The sequence below is a fragment of the Phaseolus vulgaris genome, chromosome 6, assembly GCF_000499845.2.
Source record: "Phaseolus vulgaris cultivar G19833 chromosome 6, P. vulgaris v2.0, whole genome shotgun sequence".
Lineage (NCBI taxonomy): Eukaryota > Viridiplantae > Streptophyta > Magnoliopsida > Fabales > Fabaceae > Phaseolus > Phaseolus vulgaris.
In genome coordinates this window covers 30,071,203-30,085,194 of record NC_023754.2, presented here as the reverse complement: position 1 = coordinate 30,085,194, position 13,992 = coordinate 30,071,203, and the positions used below count along the sequence as shown (strand labels likewise).

General features: G+C 31.8%; 2 protein-coding genes across 2 annotated transcripts; both read right to left on the bottom strand.

Moving 5' to 3' along the window:
• Positions 1-33: 33 nt before the first annotated feature.
• Positions 34-3,417, bottom strand: LOC137832786 (metacaspase-3-like). Its single transcript, XM_068641128.1, has 5 exons — positions 2,590-3,417; positions 1,872-2,205; positions 1,293-1,410; positions 960-1,142; positions 34-341 (listed from the first exon to the last, which is right to left on the bottom strand). Exons 1-5 carry the CDS (start codon positions 3,092-3,094, stop codon positions 285-287), a joined length of 1,197 nt encoding a protein of 398 aa, XP_068497229.1. The 5' UTR covers positions 3,095-3,417; the 3' UTR covers positions 34-284.
• Positions 3,418-4,419: 1,002 nt separating this feature from the next.
• LOC137832793 (uncharacterized) lies at positions 4,420-9,151 on the bottom strand. The gene is made up of 5 exons (XM_068641136.1): positions 8,196-9,151; positions 7,959-8,097; positions 6,497-7,657; positions 5,026-5,431; positions 4,420-4,678 (listed from the first exon to the last, which is right to left on the bottom strand). Exons 1-4 carry the CDS (start codon positions 8,936-8,938, stop codon positions 5,051-5,053), a joined length of 2,424 nt encoding a protein of 807 aa, XP_068497237.1. The 5' UTR covers positions 8,939-9,151; the 3' UTR covers positions 4,420-4,678; positions 5,026-5,050.
• Positions 9,152-13,992: the final 4,841 nt, after the last annotated feature.

Genomic DNA, 13,992 nt, shown 5'->3' with positions numbered 1-13,992 from the left:
AAAATAAATAATATGATAATAGATTATCTTAATAGACTTGAAATCAACAGTATTTATTAGAAGTCACTGTAACATATAAATGGTAGAGTGAAACAAACCTAAAGCTTCCTGCAGACAAGCCTAAAATCCTAGGTTTCATCTTTTGTTATCAATACAAACAATTTCATCTTCACTGTAACACAGTCAGTACAGATTTTATTCTATCAGAGGAATCCAATTTCACCATCAATAATATTCTGTCATCACCTTACCAACCAATTAATCCACAAATGAGAGAATTGTCTTCACAAATTAAATGTTGTATCAATATTAAAATCCTCTGATGATGATAAAATAGGGTCCTGCAATGAAAACACAAGAAATTTCTTTCAATGGTTTGAGTTTATCTCCTGCATTGTAACCATAAAATCCACTAAAACATGATTTTTTAAGATTATGTCAGCCATTTCACTCTCTTAGGAAAAAAAAAACATATATGAGGTAAAATAATGTTATTGCCAATGGTTGGTTGCTTCTACCTATGAGGCTTGGTGTGTCCGTGGACACAATATCGAATACCAATACTCGTAAGATATTCATAGGACACGGATGGATGAAGTGTCAAATTAAAAAAATATTTATTGAATTTTTTTATAATTCTAACACAATTTAAAAAAAATAATTAATATTAACAATTCAAACTTATTGTATATATTTTTATTATAACTATAAAAATAATAATCAAATTCTTTTTCATGAAAAACATCTTTTTTTTAAAAAAATTAAACATGTTTGTGCACATAAATTTTTATTATTAATTTATATAATTCATAGTTATATAATATATAGATTTATGTTTTCCTGTTTTACGAAATTATACATGTTTCTATATTCTATGTTATAGAGATTATTACCAAATACAATTGGATAACAGCTAAACAAAAGGTTGGAAAAGCAATTAAAAGAAGATGGAACTAAACCTGGTCTATTTTGCGATGAAAAAAGCGTCTCAAGAAGGTGTTATAGAATTTGCTTTGGTGGATCTGTCCAATTTCCTCATATATTTTTTCTAGTAAACTGCAGTATGTTATTTGAGGATGATCTCTGATTATTTTTGAGAAAAGATAGGTCATAATACCGTTATACTTGTTTTTATCAAAAGCCTGCAAATATAGGAAACAATTCAGAATTTGTTAGAAATCTTATATCCTTTATATTAAAATTATTTTTTAATAAAATTGAATATGTAAATCTAAATTAATTTTTATTTCATCAGAGGAGAGAGATGAAAATGTATATAAAAAGATTCTTACTGCGGTATCAGCAGCCACTTGACTATCTTCACAAGCACTGAGGCAAATAGCAAGTCCACCACTTGTTTTTTTTTCTTTACTATGGCTTGATTTGTTTTCCTTCCATTCCCAAATGCTTCTGCAAGCATGCAAAAGAGACCCAAGAGTGAGTTTGGAACATAAAAATAAGATTAAATAAAAAAAAAACATTATTACTACTAGAAAATCATTAATTATAAATTAATTTTATAGACAAAAAATTATTAGTTTATATATTGAATAAATTATATACTAATTTAGAGACAAAAAAATTATTAATATCTAAATTAATTTTTATTATTGATAAATAGTTTTTAAATTAGTATTTAATTAGTTGTCTAAGTTTTAACTATCAATTTTTTATAATCTAAAATTTGTATATAAAATCTTTGTATAAACTAATAATTTTAAAAATGCTAATTTAAAAATCATTTATTAAAAACTAGATATCAATAATTTTTTGTCTCTAAATTAATATCTAATTTTCTCAATCTAACAACTAATTACTTTTTGTTTATAAGATTAATTTTTATTTAATAATATTTTTTGTAATTTACTTACTTATCTTTTTTCCACATGTAGCCAAGATCAAGTGTTGTTCCACTATGACAAGCATCAATAATAGCATGAAGTTTGACACCTTTCTTGAGTGGTTTAACAATGATAGAATTTATTTCATTGTCAGTGATCATTCCCTCTCTCAGAAAATCAACAGGACAAATAGTTTCATCAAGCCCGTCAGATTCATCTCCTTTCTGTTCTTCCGGTTGTTGCAGACCATGTCCGGAGAAGTAGAATACCAATGACCCTTCTGACTCGCACTCACTCACTAGCCACTTCAAGGAATCCAATATATTCTTTTTTGTTGGAATTAAATTCAGCTCCTTCTTTTCTTCTGAAATTTATAAGTTCTAGAATAAAATTAATCTCTATCTTTCACTGCACTACTAAAGCTCTGACACTTCTATTATTGCTCAACACTGATACAACATGAAAAGTTCAAGATCTTAATATGTTAAAAGATATTACTTGTTAATGAGAACAAGAACCTGCCTTTTCTTTGGAAATTTTGTGTTTAACAAAAGTTCAGGCAATAACATAACAAATACAGATATTGTTCATCATCATCTACTACAATAAATAGTCCTAGTCACATAAATAATGTATATAATTTTGTATGCATTCAAGCAAAAAAGGAAGCATAAAAGTAAAAAAAATTGAAAAGGATGTGGATCATATAAAATTCACAGACTAATAAGAAAAGAACTGAAGGAGATACCTGAGAGGACACGTATGCACTCATTTGGGAATTTAAATTTATCAATCAGTAGATTTTTTATGTTATTGACATCATTAATGGTTCCTTCGAGCTTGAATGTTCTTTTCCCGTATGAAACTCCACATAAAACAGCGCGTTTGTGAGTTGGTGTGGAGAAGGAGAAGGAAGAACTAGATGAAGGAGATAATCTTCTGGGTAAAGTTCCAATTGTGTTTCTGTTATAACTATTCTGCAGATGATCGCGTTTGAAAGATCCACGGTCTTTGCTTGATTGCTCAGAAACTGAAGAAGATGAAGTGCTTACTGTTCCACATTTGTAGCAACGGTATGCATTTGGAATATTTGCTAATATAAACTCGTGTTTGCAACCATTGCAGATAACACTGTCTTTCCCGAAACGCCTTGAACTATTAATCCTTGTGGAAACAAGGAAACGAGTTGTATCAGTGATTGAAGGAAAAGGAACACCCTTTCTCCTTCCTCTACTTCTATTTCTACCATCCATTTTCTCTATACAAAAATCATGCAACCAATAAGAACCACTGCATAGTTTTGACCTTTGTTCATGCGTTTCCTTGGTTTGATAATTAGCAATCTCAGCACCAACATTGCATACTTTTTAACTGATAAAAAGAAGGCAAACGAGGAATCCATTCCCACTGTCTGTCGAAAATGCTGAGTGTTGACATTTTTCACGGTTCTGAGTTGAAGATGAGACAACTCTAGCCAAAACAACAATTGAATACTAGATAAGATCAATATTGTAAAAGAAGAAAGACACCAAAAAATAGTATTATAGATGAAATTATCATAGAAAAATATAAGTCTACGGTACCTCTCCTTTGCGTGCTTTTATCCATTATTCTGGGTATACATCATCAAGAACCAGATTCTCAACATTTCTTTAACCACCCAACTAGGTCCCCTTTCCATATTCTTTTTCTCCTTTTAGCTGCGCACAAGACTTTATATTTGTGGTGAATTTGTAGAATTAGAAGACTTTATATTTGTGGTGAATTTGTAGAATTAGAGAGGATATATGAGGGTATGTAAAATTGTTTGGATTTAAAAGTAATATAATAGATTTGTGAAAATAATTTATTGAAAGTTTATAAATTTATTCTTGTTATTGAAAAATATATAAATAATAAATTATGATTTTTTTTGAGTTTGAATTAATTAATTTTTTTAATATATAATATCTATAAGTATTTATATTTTAATAAAAAAATTAAAAAATATTATTATGTTAAATTGAAATAAATTTATTAAATACTTTAAAATTTATAAAAATAATATTTATTACTATATTCATTTGTTATTTTATATGAATATATATATTTTGTTAATATTATAATTTTGTTTTTTTATTTTATTGTGTTGTTATTAATAATATAATTAAATATTATTAAAATTATTAAATATATTTATATATTGTAATAAAATATATACACAAAAATATTTTGATAAAATACAAGGATTCGTCATCGATCAACACACAATCTCTTTATTCATGTGAAGAATGAAAAAAAAACCTTCAATCTCTCTTCCATTAACTCCCCCACTCTCAAAACCAAACACACAAAAAAGCACCTTAGAAACAAACACACCATTAAGTTTAATTACTTTCATGAAGATGACTAAATTATAACTTCCTAACCATGTTTTACTTTTAGTCTTGTGAGAACTCTGATTCAGCTTTTACTTTTAGTGAGATCGTCTTTTTCAATCACAATTTTTCGCTTTCAAAATTCGAACAGGAAACTTTGCTTCAAAGAATTTAATTTACTTCAATTCTACTCAAACCAAGATGATTCTACTAATCTCACCTTTTAAACTACAATAAATAAATATATTGATTTGGAGCAATTTAGGTATACAGTATCCAGTTATGCAGGAAATTCAAAATTGAAAGGCATATGCACTATTGCTGCAGGGGTGTGGATAAGAGAAAACAATACAACATACGAGAAGATTAAACAACAATACAATAAAAAAGTATTCCATCCCAAATGCTGTCTTCTAGTTCATCATCACCACCTCCTTCTACCGTCTTTCGAAGATCATTCAGCACCCAAAGTTAAAAGCTCTATTTGAAGTCGACACGAATTATGATACAATTACAACAAGAGTAAATTCGTTATGGATTCCTTCTGAAAAGAATAAAGTATATTGAAATCCCCTTCCCTCCCCCTTCCGCCTAATAAATGCAATTTTTATGTATTTTGGTCCGTGCAATGAGATTTTTTCTCTCTCATCACTTAGTTTTTGAGCAACCATAAAACCAAAGTAGCAAGTTTACTAAAATAGTGCTCTCACCTCAGAATTAATTGACTAGAGTATCTCTCAGTTAGACAAGATCATAATTAGGAGATAGGATAGGATGACGGAAACAATTCTAATAAAACCATTAATATACAGAGAAACAGAAATTACCAGTCTATAGACAGCCAGCATTTGGCTATTCACAGTCCAACACGTTGATTTGACCAGAGATTTTTGCTTTACAAGCTGGACACATGAATCCAACAGAATCTGGTTGTATTTCAGAATTAACAGCTTCATGGTTAAACTCTATTCCACACCATACACACACAGTTGTAAGCTGATCTCTGCCACCAATATTTAGCATGCCCTCCTGTGATTCAAACTGAACTGAGGATGCATACGTCTCTTCCATCACTCTGATATTGGCCAATTCAGTTGATACAGCCGGCAGAGAAGGAGAATCCTGAACCCTTGCAAAATCATAATCAACATTATCTATTTCATCAAACCTCAATTCCTGGAGACCCTTCACATTATCATATTCATTGTCAAGACTGCAAAACTGTTTTCCTCCCTGTCAATGAGCAACAACAACAATAATTTTTCAAGGTAAAGTTCAGCACTACCAACCAGTTGTGACTTATCATGGCTGGGCAGTAGCTAAATGCTCATAAGAGATTTACAGTTAATTGTGCTATTCTAGATTATAATAATCATCACAACTAGCTTTTAGCATGAGTCTGAAGAAAGAGCAAAACAAGGAGAAATGCACAATACAAAGGTTGTTTCAAGTGCACAGGCACATGGTAATTACCTAGCAATTAGAACTCCTCAAATTTCCAGCACACGCCAAATATAAGAAAAGCACCAGACATGGCAGGCTAAGACGGGGCAAATAAATTTTTAATCTGTGGACTAAAGGCAGATTAGAACTGTGATTCCTTCATCTCCCCAAAAAACAAACTCGTTCGAATAAACAAATTTGTAATTTTCTCCATGTAATACATGGAAGGCCAGAATAATGAGAAAGAATAAGAAACTAATAACTATATAAGATGGATAGCCATCATTGGATTCAGAAACAATGGACCTGTTACTCAATCAACATTTAATAAAAAGTGAAAGAATGCTTCTATAATTAATGTAATCTTTAGGGGACACAAATACTGAAAGTGCAAATGACTGACTATTGCATAGTGTAGCAATATAGCAGGTTAAAGTGAAATGGTTACGGTTAAAAAAAAACTATACTGTGAGTGTCACATAGAAAAGTATTAACAATTGTGTGAAAAAACCCACACCAAATGATCACCATGGAACAATAACTGGCCAGACAACAAAACTGGTTCTTAAAACCACGTGTTGTTGAAAAATTGAAATGTGTGCCCAGAGTTTTGTAAATAATAAAAAATTACAGCAATGGTTGAATACAAATAAAACCATAATACATTCAAAGACACAAATGAAGATAAGCATAGTAGTCCGCATGCCATGTCATGCATTTGCATGCACATACAGAAGACCTCATATCAATCACTTTCTAAGAGGACCTTGGTATAATATTAGTAGTACTATTCCCTCAGTTTTTCAACATATATGGAATCCTTAAAATAAAGGCATCCATAATTATGCCTTATACCTTATCAGAGCTGAATGCAGGCAAACAATCCAAAGATTGTTCTGTGGATATAGAGGAGTTAAAAGCCCTAGAATGTAGCACATTTTCTTCAGAAGCTGTCATTCCCATCTCTTGGACATTAGTGCTAACGGTAACAGGTACATCCTTCAAGCAATTACCAAATTCCAACTCACTCTTGTTACTAATGTCTTCATCAAGTTTAAACTGAACCCTAGTATTAGAACATCCAGAATTTTCACTCTTTTCAGATTCTGGTATCATGTTAAGTTCAGATAAAGGAAGTAAACGAACTTCAGTAACACCATCCAAATCAATCCCAGATTGATCCAGGTCCTCAATGGTCAATTCTACATCATCTTTTGCGTCAGAAGTCTCCGATGCTTTAACATCTTGCATATTTACAGATAACAAACTCATGTTATCAAGAAAAGTAACCATTTTTACATCTATCACATGGTTATCATCATCAATTTCCTCTACCTTTCCATCCATATTATGATGATCCACATTTTTTCTAGTCAAGCTATCTTCCATCTGTTTTTCACTGATTGGAGACTCTTTTCCGTGGTGGTCCAAGCAACCAACAGCAATATCCGAAGCAGGAATCTCATTCAGTTTAGCTAAATGATGGGGTTCCGTGACAGAACCCTCCATAATAGAGTTTTGAGCAATTTCAATTAGGGCATCCATCTTAGATATCCTTAAAGGCACGTCCTCCCTGACTGGAGACTTGTCATCTGTCCTCTGGACATTTATCTGACCTGGTGAATCTTCGACCCTCCTCACATAATTCCTAACATGAATCCCCACATGACCATTGTAGCGACGCCTTTCTAGAAACACCTTATGGCAGAACTGGCACTCAAACTTCCCATCTTTAATTATAACTCCATCTCCAACAGACGAACCGAGCCGGTACCGCCTCGTCGTCCTCTGGTGAACGGACAACAGGTGTCGCAAGTACGAATCTTTCTCGTCAAAACTCATATTGCACTTGCGACATTCAAACAGATCATGAATCTGCACATCTGCAAGATTTTCAATCCCCAACAAGGCAACCTCCTTCACTCGTTCATTAGCAGCCGCAAACAAACCAGGCACCTCCGTGTTCACGGCAATAATCTGCCTCTGATCTTGACGTTCAGGAGTGACACCAGCAGACTACAGCACAAGCACACAGCCCATAAATCTCACAATAACATTTAACAAACAGATTCACCTCCTCTAGAGCGAGGATGAGCACTTCAGAGGATAAAGTACAATAATAATAATAACCATTAAATAGAAAATCAACTGTTAAGATTGCAATTAATGCTAAGGTTTTTAATAACACGTATTTAGTTTCATCACAATTCTTAACCGCTGATTTTCTAGTTAATAATTGTAAGTGCACTTTGTACTCTATAAATGCTCCAAGAGGCAAATCCTTAACAAAATCAACAACGAAAACATGCGTACTTACATTTTCAGCAGGCACTATCTGTTCCTGCACCACATTTTCACTCCTACGACTACTTTGCGGCTGTGCATCACCATTACCCAGAAGAGACTGCAAATACGAAGAAACCTCTTTACAAGACACAAAATGCTGTCCACTAGGGCTGCACAACGGAACATCAAATATACGATAAGCCTAAGGAACAATAGCGTTATAGTGAAAAAGAAAGCCATCAAGTGATGAAGGAAGAAGAAACAAAACCTAATGTATCTGCGGCAATAGATCCAGGCACGACCGTCCTTCCTCTTCAAACCGAGAAGAATCTTCCAACTGAGCGGCAACACATCGCCGAAATCCGCAGCATCAACAATCCTCCGCTTCTTCCTACGGCTCCCCCACTGGCCAGGCAAATCCCTCAAAAACCCTAACAGCTCCTCTTCGTTGCTCAAGCCCTCAGTGCGTCTCTTGAGCTCATAGGCGAAGGGGTCTTGGGAGGTGGCCAATTGCGAGAGATCAACGGCGACGCCGTTTCGGTTAAGAACGTCGATTCCGCGGTAGCAGTGTTCGAGGTGGTGTTTGAGCTTGGGCTTGCGGCCTCGCTTGCGCTTGACGGTGGGTTGGGGAAGTGAAGGGGGAGCGAGGTGGACCTGGTCGAACTTCGGGTCCTCTCTGATGAGTTGTTTGAGGTAGTCGATGATGAGGCGGTTTTCGGCGTTCTCGGGGTCGTGAGCAGGGAGGGGAGGGAGCTTGGGTGCGGGGAGGAGGCCGGCGAGGCGGCGACGGCGTCCCGTGGGGGAGGACTGGGGGCGGGAGTAGGTCTGGCGGCGGGAGCCGGCGCTCTCGTTGAAGAGCGCGGGGTCGATCTTGGGAGTGACGAGGTGATTGGTGGCGCGAAGGTCGAAGGTGCAGAGAGAGGAGAGAGAAAGGGCGAGGAGCTCAGAGTGAGAGAGTGTGGTTGAGTCTATGCACGCAAGGGACTCCAGCTTCAACGCTGCGTCTTCCATTTCCGAAGGATGAAACTGAGCTTAAGCTTTGAGGATCAGTGACTCTTTCTTCCTTCCTTTTTCTTCTCATTTTCTTTCGCCATTACTGCGTCTTCACTGTTTCCCACTTCTTTAATTACTTTATTACTACACTTCATTAATCACACCCCCATCTTTCTTTCAAACCAAAATTCTTTTATGAGCAGGCCTTTCCATCTACACCCCCATATTTCCAATTTACACACACTCCTATAAATAAATTTACCTTTCTGGAGTTAAATTACTCACGGAGGAACTCATTGTCTTGTGTTGGAGTTAAATTAGTTTTTTTTTTAAAAAAATTTCAAATACATGATTAGTTTTTGATTACACAGAAATTTTTTTAAATATATATATTAATTACATAATCTAAAAATTATTATAAAATCTAAATTTTTAAATTATATAATTCAAAATATTATTTTTTAAAAGTATATTTTAGATTATATAATTCGTAAGTTATTTCTAAATTTAATATTAATTTCTAGATTATATAATTCAAAATATTGAAATGATAAAAGGATAAAAAATATTTTCATCTTTTATATGGAATGGCCATTTGAAGGTCTTGACTGGTAAGTAAAATTAAACTGAGGCAAATTCTGCATCCTACTAATTTTAACGTGCACTTTATCACCTTTTAAATTTTCAAACATTATTTTCTATTTTGAATTGAAAATTCAGAATTCGAAAAATAAATAAATTCGAAATATAAAAAATACATTTTGAAAAAAGAAAATACAAAATCGGGAAATGTATTCTGATAGGATTTTCAAAATTTAAAAATGTGTTACAGAAATCCAAATCTAAAATTGTATTCTAAAAAAGAGTTTTTTGAATTATTTTTTTTATCCACACTCCATTTTATTTATGATCATTTTCGTCAGTTTGCAAGGGTAAAATGGGTATTGACATGGTCTAGGAAAGATTTTCCTGAAGGTTGTTTCAAGGGAATTACAATTTGAAATATTCTGAGGTAAATTTCTTCCTACACTCCATAGTTTCCACTTGTACCCATATGAGGTGGCAAAATGACCATTTTACCCTTAAATGAAAAAAATACATAACCTTATTTCTTTACCTCCTTCATCTCTTCATTTCTTCAGCATTTTCACACCCTTTCATCAAATATTGCATATGTATTGAAAAGTCATTGACCATCCATGAATAAGGTTTGATTTTAAAGTTTTTTTTCATTAAAAATATTATAAATTACACAATATAGTCTTTATTAATTTTGTTGTATATATTTTGAATTGTACATTCTAAAATGAATTTTAAATAAAAACATATTTTAAACTGAATAATCTAAAAGGTAATTGTGAATGTAAAGAAAAAACTTTTAAGTAATAGCATTTATAAAATATCTTATTAAATGATAGATATTTTATATTAAAAATATTTTTCATATTATATAATTTGAAATATGTTTTTGAATGCAATATGAATGGTATAATTCATAAAATATTTTAAAAAAAAAATCTTATAACGAATCCATACTATTATCTTTTGAGTAATATGTATTCAGAAAATTTTCAAATCTAAAATTAAAATGAGGCACTTACTACCACCACCACACCACTGTTTCTCATTAGCACCACCAGTGAACCATTAATCTCCACAACAACCAACTACCAAACTAAGAAACACCAATAACTTCACCACACAAACTTCACTAAACACCAACCAGATGTAGGTGAAAGGAAATTTTACAAAAAAAATTCATTTAATAAATAAAAATAAAATAAAATCTTTAGTTTGAGAGAAAATAATTATAAAAAGAAAAAGATTACAAAACTAGAAAAGGTATTTTTTAATTATTTAAAAAATGAAATATTTAAGAGTGGCTTGCATTCGGAGTTGTGAGCGGGCTTTCACTCTTATATTTTCTCCAAGATTAAATAATAAAGAAAACTGGGATTTAGATATTTATTAACTATAAAAAAAAGTTTATGATCTTAAAAAAAATATCAAAAAAGGCTAAAGAACAAAAAAATAAACACTAGCAGCAGATGTGAGACCTTAACCTGTTTTGACAATAAGTCATTGAAGAAGGGCAAAGAAGTAAAAACACTAAGGGACAGAATCATAAAATTTCAACAGTTTCAGTATGCAGAATGTCTTTATCATTGTGAGAAAGTGATCAGTACTCTCCCTTAAAATATATATATATATATATATATATATATTTTAAGGTTTATGATTTAGAATTTAAAATTTAAAAAAATTTAAAACAAAAATAAACTGGAATACTTGTCATAAGAGGAATGATATATGGACAATCTGCTCCACTATACAATTCTTAATTAATAATATAAAAAAGAGTATTTTTTTTATTTTATACAAAAAAATTGAAATTTTAGGCAACTCAAAATTGAAAAATATTATATACTGGAACAAAGTTGTCCATGTATCATTTTCCTTGTCATAATTAGTATATATATAGGAGAATTTTGCTTTTTATGGAATATAGTAAGTTATCATATTTTATTACCCGTGTGCGTATCAAATTTACATGATATTTAAAAGAAATATTTTTAAAAAAAAATAAAACATATTTTTATCATTAATTTATATAATATATAAATTTATTTATCTATATCCTTGAAGATTATAAGTATCAAAATGTTCGTTTTCGTACTTATCTGTGTTGATATAGTGATTTATAATTTGATATCATATAAAACTGATAATATTATATGTAAATATTTATTTTTCAATAATCTTAGTTACTAATGCTTCTAGCTAACATTGATAATAGGTGGAGGCATTAATATTTCATGGTCACAAATAAAAAACACAATGTGTGAATAAAAGGTATTATTTTATTTGGATACATAGTTGAAGCTGTTGTACATTTATCCCTCTCTTCTCTATTATTGGTTGTGTTTTCTTATCAACAGTTTATGGCTTTGCATTTGGATCTCATAAAGCCAATTTCCATAGGATATGTTTTCTTAAGGAAATATATTATATTGCTGAATATTTATTGCAGATAGAAGTTTAGATTATGGAGGATAAAAGGTAACTCTAGTAGCCATAAATTCAAATTTTAAAAAATTTCCAAAACCATAAAATCTTATCATGGGCCATTTAATGTTGTCCTTGCTCCAGAAGAATCTGGAATCTTTATTTCTCACTCAACATTAACCACATATTTAGTTGGAAGTTGGTCCATGACCCATGTTGGATTGTGATGTGCAAAATTCTGTCACTTCTGTTTATCACATTTCAATATATACACAACCAAAACTTTTCTTTGCACATGTCAAACCTCCTTATAATAATATCATAATATTTTTAATTAAAAAATAATAAAAATATTCATTCATTAGGATGTAAGCCCTATGTCTATGTATAAGAAAATCTACATTTAAGTTATACTTTCACATCAATCCAAAAAGAATCCAGCCACTTGACAATATATATATATATATATATATATATATATATATATTAATTAGTATTTCAAGTTAAGAAATAAAATAAAATAGATATTTATTCAGTAGAATACTATTTTAATATTATAATAATATGTATTAATATTTTGAAGCGGAATTAAGTTTATTTAACACCATCAACACTAATTACATATAATTAACAGACATTTATAATAATATAATAATATTTTTAATTAAAAATAAAAATAAATAAAATATTAATTTATTGTAATGTGAAAGGTTGACAATCACACGTTAAGAATATCGTTTATTTTGTATATAAGTAGATGCAAACCTCACTTCATTGAATTTGTTTATTGAATTTTTTTTAAGAAGTTGAATTAGGATTGAATTAGACTAATATTAGTAATACTGCTAAATTAAAAAATCCTTAGTTTATAACTGTATCTGTAGCCGAAACTGCCAACTCGTGTGCGTGTGACTGTATATTATGAGTAGTCCAATAGAGACCCGATAACGGGTGACACGATAGACCTAACACAAACACTCGCTAGAATAGGCTCGAAATGACTCTGATACCATATTACAAAGTGGACTTTAAGCCTAACTCAACCCCATAAAACCGATTCATAAGATTGAGGTTTACACCCACTTATATACAATGAAAGATTCTAATCTTTAGTCTAACGGATATCATCTACACAGTGTTCCCTGATTTGAGAGAAGATGAGTTACACTGTCTCCGTATCCAGTACAAGGTCATGTGACACCCTTGTTGAAACAAGCGAAGCTGCTTTCACCTGTCTTTATCTTCCATGTTCCCCTGTCTTTCACCGAGTGTGTTCATTGGCTTGAATCAAAGGAATATGGGTTCCTTATTTATGTCAACTTTGGCACCATCACAATTATGTCCGCAGAGGAAACTGCAAGTGTTTGTGGTGGAGTCCCAATGTTGTGCAGATCAGCCAACAAACTGCAGATATATGTGCCACCAGTGGGAGATTGGGATTGAAGTTGATAGCAATGCGGAGAGAGAGGAGGTGGAGAAGCTGGTGAATGAGTTGATGGTAGGGGAGAAGGGCAAGAAGGTGAGGGAAAGGACTCTGCAGTTGAAGAAGAAAACAGAGGAGTGAAGGAGGTGTTGCTAAAGCAGACATCATTCGATTGAAGGTTGTTTCATTTTTATGGTGTTTTACTGTAAGATCTGGTGTTTGTTGCAGTGTGATGGAAATAATGCACCCTTAGTAGTGCTACTTTGTGTTTTATTTGTGGGTTTTTATTATGTTTTTTTTTTTCTTCATGAAAATGGGGTTTTTTTTAAAAAAATTACAAATTTACACAAGTTATCCCAATTCGGCACGACTTCATATGCACAAATTGTTCAAATTAGACACGACTTTTGTCCTGTCATAATGAAGTCGTGTCAATTTGGTATTCTGCCACATCATAAATTTTTTTATCTATGTATTTATTCATTCATAACACTCTTAGAACATTCATTTTTTTATCTATGTATTTATTCATTCAATTCAAACATGATTCATACACGATCATCCAATTTTTTGTTCACTCTTAAAAAATTATGTATCAAATTAATTTTTAACATTACATAATTTACTACTCAATATATAAATA

Excerpts from the sequence above, each read along its gene's own strand:
- LOC137832786 (XM_068641128.1), bottom strand. The coding sequence starts at position 3,094 with ATGGATGGTAGAAATAGAAGTAGAGGAAGGAGAAAGGGTGTTCCTTTT. Across the intron at positions 1,411-1,871 it reads TACATGTGGAAAAAAGATAA|AAGCATTTGGGAATGGAAGG; the intron begins GTAAGTAAATTA and ends GCATGCTTGCAG. Across the intron at positions 342-959 it reads TTCATCGCAAAATAGACCAG|GACCCTATTTTATCATCATC; the intron begins GTTTAGTTCCAT and ends TTTTCATTGCAG.
- LOC137832793 (XM_068641136.1), bottom strand. The coding sequence starts at position 8,938 with ATGGAAGACGCAGCGTTGAAGCTGGAGTCCCTTGCGTGCATAGACTCA. Across the intron at positions 7,658-7,958 it reads AGATAGTGCCTGCTGAAAAT|TCTGCTGGTGTCACTCCTGA; the intron begins GTAAGTACGCAT and ends CTTGTGCTGTAG. Across the intron at positions 5,432-6,496 it reads CTGCATTCAGCTCTGATAAG|GGAGGAAAACAGTTTTGCAG; the intron begins GTATAAGGCATA and ends GCTCATTGACAG.